At 49.7% G+C, this 19,658-nt stretch overlaps 1 protein-coding gene across 1 annotated transcript in view; it reads right to left on the bottom strand.

Annotated features, from left to right (window-relative positions):
* Window positions 1–19,658, bottom strand: part of UIMC1 (ubiquitin interaction motif containing 1) — a 34,392-nt gene that overhangs the window by 8,019 nt on the left and 6,715 nt on the right. The window contains exons 2-8 of the mRNA XM_010183636.1: window positions 18,550–18,640; window positions 13,421–13,545; window positions 11,935–13,095; window positions 8,460–8,524; window positions 5,873–5,961; window positions 4,864–4,943; window positions 1,411–1,579 (exon numbers count right to left, since the gene is read on the bottom strand). Coding sequence (XP_010181938.1) covers window positions 1,411–1,579; window positions 4,864–4,943; window positions 5,873–5,961; window positions 8,460–8,524; window positions 11,935–13,095; window positions 13,421–13,545; window positions 18,550–18,640 — 1,780 coding nt within the window. The remainder of the gene's footprint in view (window positions 1–1,410; window positions 1,580–4,863; window positions 4,944–5,872; window positions 5,962–8,459; window positions 8,525–11,934; window positions 13,096–13,420; window positions 13,546–18,549; window positions 18,641–19,658) is intronic.

Below are 19,658 nucleotides of genomic sequence, written 5' to 3' on the forward strand. Positions count from 1 at the left end.
ACGCCAGCACCAAAGGGAAGAACAAATTCCCTCGCACTGCCAAAGAATTCAAAGCCTTTTCCTGATCACAGTCAGGATTCCCTGGGATCAATGGATATACTCACAGTCCAGTCACACCAGGGACACCATTACCACAGGGCCAAAGCCTTTGCTGCTAAAAGGCATCCTAAAAATTCCGCTCCTTTTTGCCATGCGGATAACGCCTTTGTCAGCACTGCAGATGGGAGAGGAACTGTGATAATTTGTGATTTGCCTGAATCAAACGCTTTGCATCAGTAGCTGGTTTGTGCCTGCAGAGACAACTCCCCACCAAAATTCAGCACCAAGCAGCAGCAGCCGCTACTCAGGCTCCTGTTATCTTGACGGGATTCGTGTCACATCCCCAAAGATTTAGTATAACAGGGACCTTGTATTTTAAAACTACATCAACTCTGCATTAAGATTACATGGTGAAACTTCCTCCTGCTAGAGGAATGCAGAAGTTACAGTTCTTGTACTAGCTCCGATTTGCTCAAATTGCCTAAACTTCATAGATTTAGGTTGCATTTAATAACCCAGTATGTAACAGAAAATTATATATTCACAACCTGAAAAGTTAATCTTATTACAAGCTACTACTTTGATATTACCTGACATTGTGCTAACACAGACTTTACATTTCAAGCAGCTGCTAAAACATAACTTATTGAATATGTTGATAACCAACCGGTGTATTTGTTCACTTAAGCTCTACAAAGGTTGGCTATGAAAAACTGATATAGAGAAGACTGCAAAGAGGATTAATATGGACAGTCTGACCGTGCTTCTACGCCTCGCTCTTCAAATGAAGGAGAAAAATCCAAGCTCCCAGATCGATAGCTATCATTTGGCAATTTTAAAGGAACAAGAGGGAAACTTTTCTGCAATTTCTTGCAGCTGAACAAGCCATTTTTGCACATACAAATGTCAGAGTCACTGCAGAACACAGGCCGTGTTGGAGCGGTACGGAACATTCTCCTGTCTCAAGAGCCCTGAAGGACGCTCACCCGCAGCACCGGAGCCTGCCATTTTCTACCACTGGCAGATCCTCTGCAGGTCCTCAAAAAACACATAATAGATGTGTCTCATGAGAACTGCTTGAAGCATCCAGGGCTAGCTGGGGTAATATTCAGCTTATACAGTCTCCAAGGGACTAATAACATGATGAATTACAAAGCCGATCAGAGAGAAGATGTCTCTGTGCAGGACAAGCTGGAAACACCGGAGTCTCCAAGAACGCTCTCCTGGCTGGCTCGGAGATGGAACAAGGCAGAGTGAACAAACCTCCCTACACACATGCCATGCACCAAATATCCCAAGAGGGACAAAAATGCAGCACCTGACCACAAGTAGGGGACAAGCACAAAGAGCAAACACACACAAGGAGCAGACCTGCGCTGTCCTCACCAGTCTCCTCTCCCACAGCGCCATTGCAGTACATGGCGTGCAGCTCGATCTCCGTGGCTGGAAAGCCTTGGTCACACAGCGGGCACAACACACGGTCAGCAGCTGTAGGACTGCCCTTGGATAGAGTCTTGCCAGCATCTTCATCTCCACCAGCCTAAGGAAAGAGGAAAAAATTAGCCAGACAGTTAATTGTGCTTTCTCTTTCTTTGCTAGGTGCAGAGCTTCCTGCTGCCTGGGAGCCACACAAATTGAGTCCCATAGACTCAATTTTTCTTGGAAAGTTTTACTCTCCCTTCATCACATACTGGTCAGAAATTACTCCAGTGGCAGAGTAAACTGTGAAGCTGTAATAACCAATTCTTCTTCCAAAGGCAACATGTCCCACTCAATCACGGTGAAACCTCCCTGCACAGCCGTGCACACCATTTAAGGCAAACATCACCTGTACTGCTGTGGAAAAATGGCAAAGCCTCCATTAATCAGGAAAGCTCAGAAGCGAAACTGATGGAAAATTCATGGGGCAAAGCAAGAGTTCAACACCTGACTTGTGCTCATCGGTTTCTGGACATGATCCACGCTGCACAGGCGACACTGTCTGGGAATGCAGCTTCCTCTGGGACGAAAGGAGGCTGCCGTGCTCTTAGGTCCTGAGAGATCACCGGGAAGCTCCTCCTCTCCAGAGGAGGTGGCTGGAGCAGTCATCAGAGGGGCGCAGATCAAGGAGAGAGGCAACACTTTTCAAAATCCGTGTCACACAAAATTACTCGCAGCGGCTTTTCACCAGGGCAAAGTGTCACAGTCCATGTTTGTTCTCCAGGTGCCACTGCCACTCACCAACACTCTCCTATGCACCGACCACACAGCTGCAAAGGTGCTCTGCTACCCCCCTGCAGAGATCCAGCCTGCTCCCTGCGCTACTGATGTTCCCAAGGCACAGCAGACTGCTGCCATCTCACTCATCACTACATCTCTGCCTTGTCAGGCTTGCTACAAGATCTCTCCACATTTAAGAATGAACCTTTTCCCCCCTGCAATGACTCAAAAAAGTTATTTAAACATTAACCATGTAGAAGAAACCTATAGGAACATAATATATGAAAGTTTTCTGCTCTTAGGGCTAAGCAGTGATGTATATGCAACAAAACTGCTGGCTGCTTCCCTCCAACAGTGTAATTTCAGGGAAGCATTAATTGGGGTCAGCCAAGATGCTCAGTGTCACTGGAGTGCTTTCTCGTATTACTCAGTTTATTACTTGTTTTTCCAAATGAGGGTCTGATCCTGATTTTTATGTCCTAAAGGGAAGGAAGGTGCTTTGTTGACTCAGAAGGGCTATGCAAAAAATTGCAGGACTGGGCCTTAAAGTAAGAATCCAACTCACAAAATGCATTTCTCCCAGACATCGGCTGAAAGGCCATGGCACCGAGCCCCAGGAACATTGCTCTCATTTCCTGGGAGGCTCCCTGCCCTGGATTTCTGCAGAGGAGCTGCCACAAGAGCTCCAGCAGCCTGCGTTCAGCTGGAGAAGTACAGCACTTACAGCATTAGCGTTCGTACCCTGCTCTCACATCTCAGTGTCACTACATCTTCCACAGTCCTCGCTGTGGGGCGTCACACGGAGGAGTCGTAAAAAACAAGATGTGTCAAATGTGAATGATCAGATCAAACCTGCATTATCTTAGTCAGACAACACACGTAAGAAATATGATGGGAAAAGCAGCAGGCGCTGCTCCTTCTAGCTGCCATTTCAAAGCAATCTTGGGAGATCACCGATTCTGCACACCCTGCCCGCCTACATTCAGTGGTAAATTACTAATTTTAAATGGAAATGCAACATTCTGTAACAAAAGACACCACAGTCCCAAAACTGTTTGTACATAACCTTGCCATAACAGTCTGGAAAACCTCAAGTGCAGAACCAATCACCCCTGTCAGAGGCAAAGGCTGTTGCCTCTTTAGCAGAGGAAATTGCCTACAAGAAATAGTACTTGCAGCCAACAGCGAGCCAAGAGCAATGCTAGAGGCTGAGCTCAACAAGACTCCTGTGTCCTGGCTCAGCATCTGCTAGGAAGAAGCCAGTCCCAGCAGTCTATGCTGGCTTCACACTAACTGCTAATGCACATGGTGGCTACTCCTGCTGCCTTTCTGAGGGCTGCAGGCTCCAGACCGGTACCTGCTGCCAGCGATGACACTGTTGAGCAATCCCTAGGAAGCCACACCACACTGCACCGCTCCCAAAAACTGTGCTGGTCACCTTGTGCCATCCAGGTGAAGGTGCAAGACCTGGGGTACCCCTCAGCAAAGCACAAGGGACAGGGCAGCATCCTGGCCACAGCCAAACGGGCCATGAACACGCTTCGGTGGCTGTGGTTCCCCAGCTTAGCACAGGAGCACTGCTTCCCCCTGCTGCAGTCTCTAATTGACTGAGCACTGCTTTGAGATACCTGCAGAATGAAAGGCACACGAGAGCAGAAGATGGTTTATTAAGAGGCCCGTGACAATGAAACGCTGGAGCTGCAGACACACTGTACAAGCTGCAGACTCCCGGAATGAGCTTTCCACAAATGAATCCTCTTGTCAAGAGCTGTACGATTCTGTATTCATGTACCCTGCCAGAGGAGTACTTGGCAACCCCTTTGATATCGCTCTCTAAATTAATAGACAAAGGGAGTTTTATCAGAAGCAGGAACTGAAGTCAGATGTCGGAGCAGCGACAGCTGCAAAGCAATTGCTGCGCAGGTGTGACAGCACGGGGAAAGGAGACGCACAACAGCGCACATCTGCACGGGGAGGTAAGAGTATGGCCCTGCCACTGATTACTATTGCTATTACTGCACAGAAATCAAGATTCTGGGCTCAGGTCACTCTGCTTGGACTGCAAACCACCACCACCCTCAACACTTCACCATCATCTTTATCCCAGCCCAGTCTCTGGGTGAACCTCTCCTCTCAGCCTCTTGGAGATGGTCGGCAGAGAACAAACACCCAAGTCAGAGGACAGTAACATGGAAAAGCACGTCAGAACAGAAGGGACTGAGGGTTACTACAACTCCTCTCACAGCTCCTGGGGTCCTTCTGCATCGCTGACCGCCATAGCACTACACCTCTGAGCATGGGCAAGCAGCAGCGCTGCCATCCGCAGATGGCACCCTCCAGCACAGCAGTCTGTGGTATAAAAGACCAGGCTGGAACTGATAACAACTCTCTGGCTACAGGACTGAAAAGGCTCCATAAGCAGCTGCATGCAGCCTCCAGCCAAAAGGGACTGGAGTTACAAAGCAGTGGAGAAAATTGAAGAGGGAACTGATTGTAAGGATCCCAAACAGCAGAAGCCCAAGCTCACAGCTACCCAAGGGGCAACACTAGCACAGCCCAGCCGAACCAACATCTAGAAGGCAAGCACTGGATATGGGACCCTTCCCCAAATTCAGGCTCTTTTACCTGCATAGGTGCATCTCTGCTGCCCGAGCACAGCTCTTTTCTCTCCATCTCAATGGCTTCCAGTGGACTCGGCTGCGTCTCTGCAGGAAAACAACTCCACGTCAGCACAGGTTTGCAGCCCCCAAACTATCTCCTCACTTGTCGATGTAATTCAGCGCATTTCTTAACAATTTCACAGTTTCAAAACATTTTTCAGACTCACCACAAATGTTATCAGACAATGTGCAACAACACAGCCAGATGAGGGGTTAAAAGTCGCAGCACGGTGGTGTGAGGACAAAGCCACCGCAGCTTTGCCGCTTCATGGGGAGTGAGACTAGACACATGGAAATTGTGTGGGACACTTGCTGGGATAGCGACAAAGCAAGAATAGAGCTCTCCCTTGCATCAAGACAAACAGAGCTCCCATCCCGTGGTCTGCCTCACAGTCGCACCTTCTTTAGATCTCCACGGCTTCCTTAGCAACAAAATATGTCTCCAAGCACCACCATGACCTCTCTCTTTCTACAGCTGCTCATAAAGAGGAGTGGTCTCTTCACTCATTTTCTCACTTAAAACCCTGGACTGGAAAAATCAAACATTGTAGAAGAGACCAAGGAAGACAAACTTGTTGGTCCCAAACATGTTTGCTTAATATAAGACAAAAATCATTTCAGCTCTCCTGCTTTACACGTATCGTGACACTGAAAAATCTGAATAATTCTTGATTGCATTGAAGAGACCACTCCTGCCACCTTGTTTTGAGTGAACCCTCCACACTGACCTACATCCTGGTGTCTCTTCAGCAGAAAGTCCCAGCAATCTCTGGCCACAGAACTGGCTTGGAGGAAATGCATCCAAAGCCAGGGAATCAAACCAAATTAACCTGGATAATTTCAGCCCTGACAAACACAGCTGGGAAAGAAATCTCGTTTCGTTCAAATAGCTTGAAAATTCTCTTATTTTCTCTGAATTTTAAGAGTGCGTAACTTTAAGTGCAAATTTCAGAATGTTCTCAAGTGCCTCTTACCTGGGCAAACAGAGATCTCTTCTTCAGCAGAGTTTTCTGTGGCAACATCTGGGCTTCTTTTACTGCCAAGTGGGTTCAACACGGAAACACTGTTCAAAACATAAATAGAATATAAATCTCCAATGCTGTAGGCGTGACAGCACACACCCGCTTGCCTCACGCAGTTCAGAACAGCAGACGCTGCCATAACTTCCAAGTGGTCAATATCTGATAGCCAGAAATTACCAGGATAGCAGCAAAATCTGGGTATGAAATGTTGTCCTAAGCAAAACCCTGAAGTGAACACTCATTCTCCTAGAAGCCCCAGACAAAAAGGCACGAAGGGTCACTGTCTTACGCGACAGGAGCAAAAACACCTGCTGACAACCGTGGGACTCTCTTGAACCTTTCCACTCTTAGATGTGGGAGTTGTGCAGGTACCAGCACTGCGCTTCCTTTTGTCCAGGGAAAGGCTCCTCAGAGAGACACAGACTTGCTCTATCCTGCATCGCCCTCTCCTCCTCACACTGCTGATTTACTGCCTCATCTCTGCACGTGGCAGCCAGAAGCAGCACGGATGCAACACAAGGCAAAGCTTCCCTGCAGCAAAGTCCTAACAGTGTTAGCGCAGCGGTTCCTCTGAGCAGCACCGGGTACTGCTCCTCTCACTCTGACCTCCGTATTCCTCCTCTTGTTGCCTCCCCCTACACTGCGCAGTGCCTTTCCGAAACAGGCAGGCATTGCTGAGTAAGTCTGGCACCCATGCTGACACACTGTGTGCTTTGCGTGGCTTTCTGATTAGTCTGATCAAGTATGCAAGAACACACTTTAAAAACATGAATCCCCACACTGACAAATAGAAGATTTATTAAGCTCAACCACAGGCCTCAGAGAGGAGAAAACAGCCACTGCTGATTTATGATAAATAACAAAATTCTGATAGGAAATCACAAGTGGCTTTTCTCTCTAAATAAAGCATCTCGAAGCATTTGTTATGAATCCAGGCTGAGCGTGTTTTACTCTGTGTCTAACATCAGGGCTCACTTCAAAAGAGCTCACACAAAACAACTTGCTATGACATTTATAAAATGGGCTAATCAATTTGAAGTCAAACCACATTTCTTGCTACACCAACTATCTCCCAGTAACAAAGCCTATAATCATTTATTAAAACCCCAATCTACCGTGCTCCACGCAAAGCGTAAAACAATCAGGCGGAGCGGCCCGCAGAAAGCAAAGCAGCCGCTTCCTAAAAATGCTTCGCTGCCCCCAGACAGCTCAGAGCCACGTTTTCCTGTTAAGCCCTGCTGAGGCCACCGGCCGGGGTCCCTGCGCCTTACCCGAGAGAGGACGGCACTTGGCAAGCTACCGGGAGCCAGATGGCAACACTTAATGTGCACAAAGCTGCCAGGACCGCAGCCATTTCTTGCCTTGCTGCAGATGGGCCAGCTGCTCAAGGAGGGGACGCAGCGCCCAGGTGCGTCCCGGCCCCGAGGCGGGCAGCCAGAAACTCTTGGGCGGCTTGGGGAATGTCCCAAACTGACCCCATCGGCTGCACCAAAGGGAAGAGCCCCCTCTCTTCTCATAATCAGCCCTGGACTCTTCTGCTTTAAGCAGGCAGGAGGCCAGCGCTGCAGAGCGCGCACCTCGGTGCCTCCTGCGCCAGCACAGCAGCTCAGACCTCGGCTGTCACAGACTCGGCAGCCACAGCAGCCGCTGCTCCCCAAGGCGAGCTTTAAGCTTGTTAGAAAGGTGCAAGCAAGAGGGATTTTCATACTCTGCATATTGATATTAACTGCTCAGGCCAAATGCTGTTAGATCAGAGGAAAGTTGGCAGTTTTGTTCCAAAGCAGGTTTAAATTATAAAACCCAGCAAATTAAAAACATGACATTATCTGCCCTCTCTTGTAACTCACTCCTTGAATCCTCTCCCATTTGCCCTTCTTCTCCCAGAGCCTTTGCTGCAAAATTGCATCCCACAGGAAGGAGAAGGGGAAAAAAAAAGGAAAAGAGGAGGAGGCTTAAATCTGAGGAAAATCATGGTGACTTGTCCCACACCTGTCATCTGCTGAAGTGGCTTTTCTGGAGCACTGCACTCTATCTTTGGCTGATAGGCAGTGCCGTCTGGCTTCCTCCTCCCTTCTTTCCTCTTCGGCAGCAAGGCAAGATCATAAAAATACACACAGAAATCCAGTGAAGCCTCCACCGTGCTGCCTGTGCGCCTTCCCAGACCGACCGCGTGACGACACGGCTATAACTCACCTTCAGCTCACCTACCCATCCCCACAGCTTCGCTGCACTGTGCCACGTCAGCTCCAGAGGCCAAGGATCGAGTCCCTGCACTTGTACTGGGATGCAGCTTGCACGTCTTATAAAGTAACAAGGGTAACTGATCTCTTCGCCTCAGTTTTGTCCCATCTCTCCCTCACACTGCTCCAAGGCCCCGTATTTCCAGGGATACCACACAGCAGCAACTGCACACAACCTCTGCAGCTTGCCCTGCAGTGAGTTCCAGTGAGATTGTGCCCCAAAATGCTCCGGGAAGAGAAGAGCAGCCTAGGTCAGCAGAGCGAGCCCATGGGCCCCATGGTCTGGTCACCCTCCTCACCTCTGAGCAATCTGCATGGGTTCCCCGCCTTCACACGCGTCCTCTGCGGGCAGCACCTGGGAGGCCTGAAAAGGAGAATCCTGATGTTACATAAAACAGCGTACACAGCTACCCGGGGTCTGCTGGTCACCAGGTTCTGCCCATGGTATTGCACCCAACCTGTTATGTATCTGTTCTGGAAATGGCTCAGTAATTGTCCTGAGCCTTTGTCCTCCACTGCTCCTTTGGTAAGGCGATTCAGCAGCTCCCTGCAGTAACGTCTGGCCGTGCTTTTTGCTGCCCTGGTACATTCCTGGACAGTCCAAGCCCATCCACTCGTGCCAACCTTGTCCATCATCCTTACCCTCTGCCTGTCCTAGCACCCGTCCTGACGTACCTGTAGGCAGTGACCATAGCTCTCCTCCACCTCCATTTGTGCTGAGCTAAACTACCCAAGGTTTTCAGTGTCCCCTTGCACTCCCCCCAGCCCCCAGCAGCCCTCACCTACTCCAGTTTAAAATCTATTTGTCTGAGCAGGGATGACCTGATACACTGGTACAGCTGATGTTTGACTACGAGAAGTACTTTTCTGAAATTTCATATAGATAAGGACTGTTGCATTTTTCTTGACTGGGAAATCAGCTGTCCCATCAAAGAGAGGGAACAGATTAACCTGCACAATCTACAGCTGGCAAATCTGTGCACATTTTATCCCATTTTTCATTTAGCTCTATGACTCCACTTATTCTTTCCTTTAAAATTTGTTCAAAAGCCTTATGCACTGCCGAGGTCAGGCTAACATGTCAGTCATTACCCAGATCCCTTTCTTCTTCTTCAGCGCACACGTTACACTCGCCATTCTCTAATCAGGTGGAATTACAACAGTTTATTAGCAGTCCTTGCTGTCAGGCCCACTATTTCTCATGCTGCTTCTCAAAGAAATCCAAGGGGTTTTTCCTCCCCCTTCCTCAAGTCTATTAAACTCTCCAAGTTTCATTGCCACCATAGGTTTCAACTTTGATCGGCTCCACTCCCAGACAGCCCAGCAAGCCCCAAAACAGTGCCAGATCTCCCTAAAGTGACTCCAGCCCCCAAATATTCTGTTTTATCTACGCTGTTCTTTAGTTTTTCACAGCCCAACTCGTCATTACCATAAAATACCACTCCTCCTACTTTATTTTTATTTCTCTTTTTCCTGAAGCATGCATATCTTAATTCCTCTGCCCTGGTCAAGAACACTGGGACACGTTTTTGTTTCTCCAAGTACATACGTGATAAGGTACAGCACTAATTCAGGTCATCAGACTAAATCTCCAGAATTGGCCCTTTTCCCACTGTGTCTTTTAGAGCCCATGAAGCCCCTAACCTTATTCGAAAGCCTATGAAGGAATTGATTCTATTAGCCCTGAAGTTGGTTAGTGCAGGTTCACAGGCTGCGAGATCTCCTGACAACCAGGATTTGCTGTGTGCAAACACCCATGGCTGCGGGTGGCACAGCAGCAGTTGGCCACTGGAAGGTCCCTGCCCGCTGCAGGTGAGGGTTTCCACGCAGGATCCCTCAAACACAGCGTTTGCACCTTCATTTCACTGCCACAACGCAAGGCACGAGGCTTTCTCAAAGCTCTGAGTCCTCACGGGTGGTTTCGAGCCCTGGCGCAGCCTAAAATCGCCCGCCGTCCCCAGCAGCAAAGCAGCCGCGGTGGCGCTGGGGGAGCGCGGGCAGCAGTGGTCTCCAAGAGATGCAGCACAGCAGGGACACGGCTGCTCTGTCCCCGCCGGGGCAATCGTATTTGATAGAAGGGAAGAAATGGAGACGAGGCACAAGCAAGCATCAAACATATCGATCTCGCAAGTAAATCATCCGAGCTGGCCTCGCTGCGCAGCTGCACAGAGAGGCGAGAGAAGGGAGCAGCCTCTCCAGCTGGGAGCGATAAGGCAGATGAAAGGGCATTTAGAAATTATTTTCTCTCAAGTAAATAAAAGACTGCAAATTTGGGGCTAGGGTTGGAATTTTAAAAGTCTGCTCCCCCTCCCTTATTTTTTCACCTAAAAAATATCAGAAGGTCTACACCTACATGCACGTTATGGCTCTTTGAGAGAGCTCAGGATGAGCACATTACAAGGTCCCACTCAGCACCACTAAAACCTCTTTTCTGCCCAAGAATTAATTAGGTATTACCATTAAACAGATAATAATAAAAAACCCCTCACAATTTTCAATATTGATGAAAAGTTCAGGCCCTTCCCAGCTGCTGTAGCCTTCCAAGGGCTATAGCGCACACCTCCACAGACCTGCAGTCACCCCAACCTTCCAGATATTAATGACACCTCCATTTCCAAAGGAACAAAAGCAGTTTGCCTCAAGAACCTTTCAGGTCTTTTGTATTTATCCTAAAGAAATTGAAAAGGGCACAGGTCGGTTTCCCTCCTCTGCAGGTCACCTCTAAGGCTTGTTTAAATCCGTATCTGCTAAATCCAAGCCAGAGCACTGTCACGGAAAGTCACATTTTAGCACAGGCTGCTCTGCACTTTTTCTGCAAGCAGAAAATGCAGACATGACGTTTTTCCTAAGTGTTCAATATTACAAGACAGAATATAAATATCACAAAACAAGTTAAGTATCTTTCTAACACCAGGGTAAATGATCAAATACACTTGAAAACAGGAACAACAGAGCCGAGGCTTCAGTCATAGAGAAGATAAAGTTATACAATGATCCGGGAGTGAAGTCATTATGAAAAATGAGGGTTGGAAAAGGCTGACACAAACCTAAAATACAGCAGTAATAAATACTTCATCTGACTAGCAATCTGTTTAAACTTAGCAGTGACAGAAAGCTGCCTTCCGCTCCAGCAAGAGAGCCCTGACGGAGACAGAGGCTGACACCTAGTGTCTATCAGACCCAACAAGCAAAGGAGAGGAGGTGTCCAACCACCAGAACAAGGACAACAGCACCGCCGTGGTGACAGATCACCCCGGGGACGGCAGAAGACGCCTGCGAGCGTGCAGAGCCTCTCCTGGCCACAACCACAGGACCACTCGCACGAACGGGTGCGGATGAGCACGCAGGTGCAAAAAGGAGAGGCTGAGGCACAAGGACAAGAGCCACATTTCTGTCTGCGGAGGAAAACGTGGAGCTCCCCACATGGCCAAGGGTTTCTAAACTGGTTTGCAAGAGCTGGCGAGGTCAGCGCCATCTCTGTGCTCGCTGCCAGGCTGCACCCTTGTGAGAAGGACACGTCAAATGCAAGTCTTTATCTCAGTGGTCCATTAATGGACAACTGCCAGGCTACACGATGGCCCCCACCATTTGAGTGGTGTGTCAGCCTGTACGCTTCTCCTCTCCCTTTCACAGAAAGCAGTACGGCTAGGGGAGGAAGTCCCTAACTTTAAGAGGAGCATTAAACAGCAGTGCTGGCTTTGCAGAAGGGACTGAACTCTCAAATGGACATAAGAGCAGGACCGCTCAGCCTTTGCTCAGTGACGAAGCTCTTACCTGGCAGTAGCTGGTGGTTGGCTCATCATCAGAAGTGGAGTTTTTCTCTTCCTCCATGCTGTGCCCTGGACTCTCTGCCTCCCTCCTCTTTGAAGGGAGGAGCCAGGTGATGCTCTCAGACTCCTTCTGCCCATCTGTGTCTCCATCTTCTGTCTCATCAGCAACCCCATTCTCCCTGCTCATCTGCTCTCCCTTCCCAAGCTCATTTTGGCTCAAGGAAGAACTGGGCACCACTGGGTTACCAAACTCCTTCTTATGTAATAGCTGCCTCTGAGCCTGCTTCAGGCTCTTCTGGTAAACCTCCAGCTGACACAAGATGACTTTGGTGTACTGGTTGGGATCCACCCCTTTGGGGCAGAAGGGGATGCCCCAGTAATAGTGCACTGTGTCTCTCGCTGCCTCCTCCTGCTTGTGCTTCTCCTCCGCCACATCCAGCATGCAGAGCTCAGGGGTACTGTCGGGCACCTCATTCTGCTCTGCTTGCTCTGTGGATACAGAGACCTGGGCGGCGTGCCCAGGCTGCGAGGTGTGTTTGGTACCTGCTCCTCCACCACTGCCGCTGGGGCTGCCACGCCATTCCCCGGTCCAGCTCTTACAGAGCGTGGCTGAGGTCCCAGCACCAGCTTCTCCCCCTGAATGGCCAATGCAGGGCAGGAGCTGCTCTTTTGGTTCGTGGCCCATGGCTTCAGAAGAGCTGGAGGGGCTTGTGAACAGTCTCCGAGGTGTCAGTCGCCAGGAGCCTGAAGACACCCTGCCAAAGGTGGGACTCAAAGAGACGAGGTCCTCTCCGAGAGTGTTGGGTAAAATGTTACTAGAATCACTTTTTACTGATGAGGAAGGCTCTTCACTTGACCTTGTCACAGGCTGGCCCTTCCCCGGAGACACGATTATGCTGGATACTAGTGAGCTTTCAACGATTTCCTGGCTTAACCTCTTCAACACTACCAGGGGGCTCCGGGCGACATCCATCTGTCTGTTCCCATCAGCTCTGGCGCTGTGTGAGTGGGAGCTGCCCTCGGAGCTAGGGGTGTCAGGGCAAACCGCCAGACCTCCCAGGATCTCACAGCCTCCTTTCTCAGCGGGCTGGCTTTGGTCTCGCACGCCCAGCACTTCTGCAGACAACTGAGGGGTTTCGTCAGAGGAGTCCAAAGGCTGACAGCTCTGGAAAACAAAAGGTTGATCCTTCAAGAGGCACGTTCTCTATCGGCAGAGCAAGAGCCTCCCCAGAAAACAGGCAGTTGTCACCCAGACTGCAGAATGGCTTCCCCTCAGATCAGAACTGTGTACCCCAAAACAGTAGGGGACAGCTGAGGTGAGACCTCCTACTCCTCTCACTAGGAATGGGACAAAAACACCACTCTGGACTGCTGTAGTTCCAGCCTGCACTGGAAATAGCAAGGCTCTCCTTGTGCAGCATGGCAAAGCACGCACAGAAAGCAATGCTGCTGAAGAACCCTAGTAAGCCTCTTCACAGAAGGGCACTTACGCTAAGGCTCTCAGCAATGGCCTTCCTCAAGAGCTCCTCCTCTTCCTCTTCCTGAGAGTTCACTTGTCTGGCTTCTTGCTCACTCATTTTCAGGGCCAGTGCAAACTGTTCCTCTTCAGTCATCTCTACAGCAGGAGAAAGAAAGAAAATGTCAACTCGCAGCTGCAGGTGCGTGTAAACACCCAACCCACATCCAGCACGTCAGGAGAGATGTCCAAGGGCCCCACCTCCCCAGCAGGAACACAGAGTGAAACGTTTAAAACCTCAGTTTTCCTGAAAGGTGTCACAAAACCAGAGCAGGCAACACTAAATGAAAGAAGTGACCCAAGCCAGGAACTTCAGTTAGGGTTTGTACGGCAACCTAAACTCTGACTCCCTGGGTACACAGGAGATGGGACATCTTTTTTGCCATCATCAAACGAGATACTCTACAGCTGCAGAATGCGTGTCCAAGGAGAGAGAAAAAGGCCAGATTTCCAAAGTGTGCCCATTTTTGTAGCAGATAGGCTCAGAAGCAAGGCAGGATAGAGAACACCTCTTCTTTAATACACTTTTTTACTACCCCAACAGCACATCTCGCTGCCTTCTGACACGCAGATACCCGCAATACCGCAGGAGACCTACCCAGGAGCAAAAGAGCTCACGTTGTTCACCCCACGCCACAGATGGAAAGCTCTGTGGAGGATAACGTTACTTGCTCGGTGCTGTTATGGAGGATCTTTCAGATGCATACATCCCCTTTCTCCTCTCATCACCCCTCCACTGCATCACTAAGTCAGTCATGCATGGGAAACAGGTTTCTTACAGTTGTAACTGCTATTTCAGCAGAAAATGTCTTCCCGAAATATTCCTCACTCGGAGCAAACCAGAAGCCCAGACCGGCTATTTAGAAACAAAGCAGTGAGTTACTTTGGAATACACTTGGTTACTCTGATTCAATCCAGCACTTTCTCTATGCTTAAAAATACACAATGCCCGCAGAACGCAGCTTGGAAAACAACTCAACAGCACTCTCAGGAGCTGAAAAATACGTCTTCTCACTCAAAACAAATTGACAGATTTCCTTCAAAACCCGCTCCCTCCTTCAGGCAGAATCCGGCACGCGCCATCTCATGCATGAACCAAAAGCCTGGCTCCCTGATGGGCTCGAAGGGCTCCAAGAGACACGACGTGAACAAGAAGGCCGCCCAAGCACAAAACACGCCTTCACCACGGCCAGTTTGGAGACATGCTTCCCAGATAAAGACGGGAAGCTCCCATTTTCTAACCCGTTCTCCTCCCGCCAGCTGCCACCAAAACGCAGCAGCGCGGCCGCCCTCACAGCAGCCTGGGCTCACCCTGTGCATCACGGCACGAGCACGCGGAGGAGCATCCACGCAGCAGCAGGCTCTGCTCTGCCCTCCCCAGCCCGCTCCTGACAGCAGCCTGCAAGGGCTTCCCCCTCCCGAGCAGGATTTGATGCATTTTTGGACCGTTCTGATTACCAGCCATAGATTCCTTTCTGTGCCCTACTAAATCAGCAATTGGGTTTAGGTTGGGTTTCCTTTTTTAATTTCTTCAAAAATAAAGGAGAAGGTTGAAGTGAAGGCAGGCTGCAGCGCACTCAGGGCTCATGGGGATCTTTTGTCCTTGGACAAAGTCACTCCGTGATGTTACAGCCAGGAGGGACCGGGGAAAGGAAACCAAATGCATCCTTTACTGGGAAGCAGGAGGCAGCCCAGAGGATGAAGAAGGCTCCCATCCCCAGGAACAGCAGTGATACGCAGCAGTGTTTCCACAACACCAAACACCTCCCAAGCACTCAGTAAGCGGGTCCCGATTTGTTTTGCTGCCCAAACCATCACAGCAGTCAGGCCAGATCCTGAAGACTCTGACATGTGCAAGAAAAGCGGCGCACGTGCCCCGCAACACAGAACTCTCCATGTGCTTCAATTAAAGCGGGGGCCTGAGCATTCACCAGTTCAGGCTATCAACATCCATGAAGCTTAATAAAAAGAAACATTTTTTGGCGAGTTACTACTGTACATTTTGTTTTCTTCTCCCTCCCTGGCACAGCGATTTCCCCTCTGGGGACAGGGAATGTGCCAGACAAATGCTGCCTCTGGCAAAGAAACCAGCGACAAACAAAATGCACTCGGTGCTTGTTCCAGTTGAGTAGGTGCTCCAGAGATGGGGAAATCTCGAGTTTAAATCCACCTGGCATTACAGTGGGGAGAGCAAAGAGCAGCCCCGCTAGTGCCTTCCCGGAGACCTGACCTGCTTTAGGCTGAGCAGTCTGGAGCCAACAGCTCCAGCATTGCTGAGCTTCACATCCGATTGCCGCTCAGCACCGCACTGGACCAAACTTGATGTTGATTGCACCGGTCACAATTCACGATGATTAGAAATCCCGAGCGTCAATTTAGCCCCCGACCAGTGCGTGCAAACAGACCTCTGGGGCCAGCACAGGGCGTGCAGCGGAGGTGAGCCGCGCTCCTGGACCGTGCCAGGGCGCAGGGAGGGTTCCCGCAGCCTTCGGGAGGGAGGAAGGACCCCTCTGCGTTCACAGCCCACGCACCGGCACCTCCAGCTGTGAATTCTGCGTCTCCAGAACCCCCTCACCACACGTCCATCCCAACACAGCGTGAGATTCCAGCGTCTCTCCGGGGACCGAGGCATCCAAGAAACCCACAGATGGGAAGGAGGGGTCAGTGAGACACTGTTTTTAAGACACTGCAGCCCTAAACAAATTAAACCATTTCAGAGCCTTTTTAAATGCTAATATGGCAATTTGCTAAGCGATTTATGTTCCATTTTGACACTTGCAAAGTGAATTAGATGCAAAACCCCACTAGTTGTAGTTCTAACACTTCCTAATAAGAGATCTACTCAAAAATAATGGAAATGCAGGATCTCAGTATTTCGACATATCCAAAGTGCAATTACAGTTAAAAACATTCAAGTGGGCTTTAAAGCATTGACTTCCCCCAGAAAAAGAGAGAGAGACTTCTTTAGGTTTTGTATTTCCATTTATCCTGTCAGGATGAAACGTCACAGATATATTTTAGTTATGGCTTTAGGTTAAAATGAATAAAACCACAACAAAGCAAAAATGGGAGGATACGCTTTATAACGAGAGCCTGCAAATATCTGAGTATTTCCAGTCTTGAGGAAAAAGAACTTGCTCTACCCAGGAGCACCGAGTCTTTACAAAAGACCAATCTGCCTCACAATTGAAAGAATTTATTTAAAGACACTGAGAAAAATAATTACTACTTCAAATCTTAATTCGCCTAAAAGCAGACACCAAAAGTCTAATTACGGCTTCCCATAAATGAGAAAACAGTCCCCCATCACATGCGCTTAAACAAGCGACCGCTCTCCGACCAGGTGGTGCCAGGCACCCCAACTGCCTGCACCTCGAGGAGACGGATGTGCACGCTGAAAAACAAAGGCAGCTTTTGGCCTCAGAAAACTCCTACCAAGGATTTCAGTATCTACAAATGCAGCAAAACCCCTCCACTAGACAAGGGCTAGAGAACCGGCCCTGCCTCACACAGATTTTCTGGAGCACTCCGAACACCTTTGTCACAGCACAGCTCCTAAAACCCGGCGCGCTCAACGATGCAACGAGGACATCCAACTTGAGCAGCTCCCTGTTCTCAGCACCATATGTTTGGTCACATTTTAACAGCTTCTCCAAGGGGGGTTCAGCTTTCAGTTTGTGTTCCGTTTCTTTTGGGAGAAAAGGGAGAAAGAAAGAACTCATCTTCCCTCTCTGACTCTGCTATCTTACTTGTTCGACACAGGACACACACAGTGGGTTTCAGCTCCCACAAAGAGCCAGGCTGGTTCATGCTATGGCCTTAGGCCTCTATTAAAAACAATTTACTTCACACAAACCCTTTGAGGACCGACAAGCCCAACTGCTGCTCCTTGTGGAGCACCGGCATGCTCCATTTTGTTCAGTGATTGCTTTGGGTTTTGCAGGAGACCTCAACGCTCCCATTTTAAAATGTTCTGAATTTAACACGCTAGCGGGACGGCCGCCTTGCGGAGCACAAGAACAGGAGCTGGGGCAAAGCTCACCTGCCCGGCTACTGCAATGAGTAGTGCTCTACAGGGTGTACAAGGCCGTGCTTAGTGGTCCCTTCTGCCTGCACACCCGCAGCGTTCAGAAATCCCGTTTGCAGAATATCAGTGGGAACATCCCAGCTCATTCCCTTTAGCATCAGTTTATAGATCTATTGTCCATGAATGCATTTAATCCCTTATTAGAGCTGCTGCTACTGACCCCGCCACAACCTCCTGTGACAAAACCCTCCAGGAGTTCACTCCATGCTGTGTGAAGCATCGCTTCCCTTCACTCCTTTTAAACTTATTTCCACCAACTGCACACTGGCTGCGGGTAAACAACCAGTGCTGTGCTCAGCTGAGCCACTGCCTTCCTGACACAAACTCAGATCCCACGCTCCTCTCCTAACAGGAACCCTGGGCTTTCTCCTCATAAGGCAGCTGCTCCATCCCCTTCATGGCTTGGGTCGCCCTTCTCCGGCTGTACCAACGCGTCCTTGAGATGTGGAGACCAGAGCTGCACGCAGCACTGTTGATGTGGGTGCACCAACGCTTTATATAACAGCAAAATGACGTAAACCCCATCTCTTGTTCTTAACACCCTTCCTTATGATGCCCAACGTTGCTGGCTCCTCCATCTGCCCCCGCGCTCCGAGTCGATGATTTCAGGGAACTGTCAGCTGCAGCTCAGATCGTTCCTGAGCTGCGACTGCCGGGTCAGAGCACCATGAGGCTTCAGGGAAAGACAGCAGCAGCGGGGCCCGAACAGGAAAGCAGTTTGTGACTGACAGTGCTTTCAGATGGGCTTCAGCCAGTTTTGAAACCCAGTGAGGTACCAACACCCTCGCACGCTTATTTTGGAAGCGCACCAGTCTGCGCACGCACCGCCTGGGGAGCAAACAAGTGACAGTCTGCCTGTTCAGAAAGGCAAATTTTACCCCTGAGAAGGGTCTTCTCTGAGAGCTGCGCATCCCCAGCCACGTGGCAGCCTTTCTGCACAGGAAATAATCTCCAATACAAACAGCAGAAGCTGCTCAACACCAGTCTCCTTCCCCAGCCCCACACTCGAGACCTACGTGCGATTTTCCTTTTCGCAGCAAACTTCGTCCTATCCAGCTGCTGTTTTGTTCTCTTCTTCTGCAATCCACTCTCTTCCTTTGACTCCTGCTGTAATGGAAAAAATATGGTGAGTGCACACGCTACGTAAGAAATACTAACAGCCCCCTCCCCCCCGCTACTCAGACACAAACACTCGTTTCAAGAACAAGCCTCTGTTTGTGTGAAATTTGAATTTCAAACATAATTCAAGCACATTCTGTAACTATTAAAAGCTATGTGATAAGCATAACGAGCAAAAAGAGTTACAGACTGGCATAAACAGAGAAGTAGGAGAGACAATAGACTCCATGCCAGTCACCACCATGCACTGCACCTGCTGCCCATGATTTTAGAGAGAATTTGTTTGGCCTTGCTAAAACATGGGTGTTTGTAAGCTCTCAAAGCAGAAAAACAAAACCTTTGTGTAACTGAACAGCGCACACCTGGAAGCCAGGACCGTTTCATGCCACACAGCTTCCAGTGCTCTGCCCTAACAATTTTATGTGACCAAAACCAGAATCCCAGCCATTTTTGGGGACCCATGCTAATACCCCCCAAGAGCAGGAGAGCCAGCTGTGTTTACTCCTGCTGCTGTTCTCCCATTGCATCGCCACAAGTGTCTCATTTCTGAAGCCTGAATACTTCAGCAATTTGTCATCTCGAGGCCTCGCAGAAGAACACCCACACGAACAACCCAAGTGCTCGCTGCTTTAAGCGCACAGCCCGCAACCAGAACGGTCACAGGCGTAATTGGCTCACATTTATGCAAGTCGCTGTCCTGACGGCTTAAGCGAGGGCTCACACATTACCAAAGGCTGCCACTGGACACCTTCCAGTTTGTGTCTCCGTATCAGGTGGGATTAGAATCAAACCCCATGCTCCAGGGAGAGACCCAGGGCTGGCCCGGAAGGGGTCCGCACATCTCCAGCTGCAGTTGTGTTTGCTGTCCATGTGGTGAACGGGCCACATGCTTGTGTCTCACAGCACCTCCTGTGCCAGGAGGGGGGCTCCAAGGTGGGGCATGAGGCCCGGACTGCTTTAATGCAAATGGAGACACTGCTTATTTTCAAGTGTAACCAATTCCTGC

The sequence above is a fragment of the Mesitornis unicolor genome, unplaced genomic scaffold (genome assembly GCF_000695765.1).
Source record: "Mesitornis unicolor isolate BGI_N332 unplaced genomic scaffold, ASM69576v1 scaffold45690, whole genome shotgun sequence".
In the NCBI taxonomy this organism is placed as follows: domain Eukaryota; kingdom Metazoa; phylum Chordata; class Aves; order Mesitornithiformes; family Mesitornithidae; genus Mesitornis; species Mesitornis unicolor.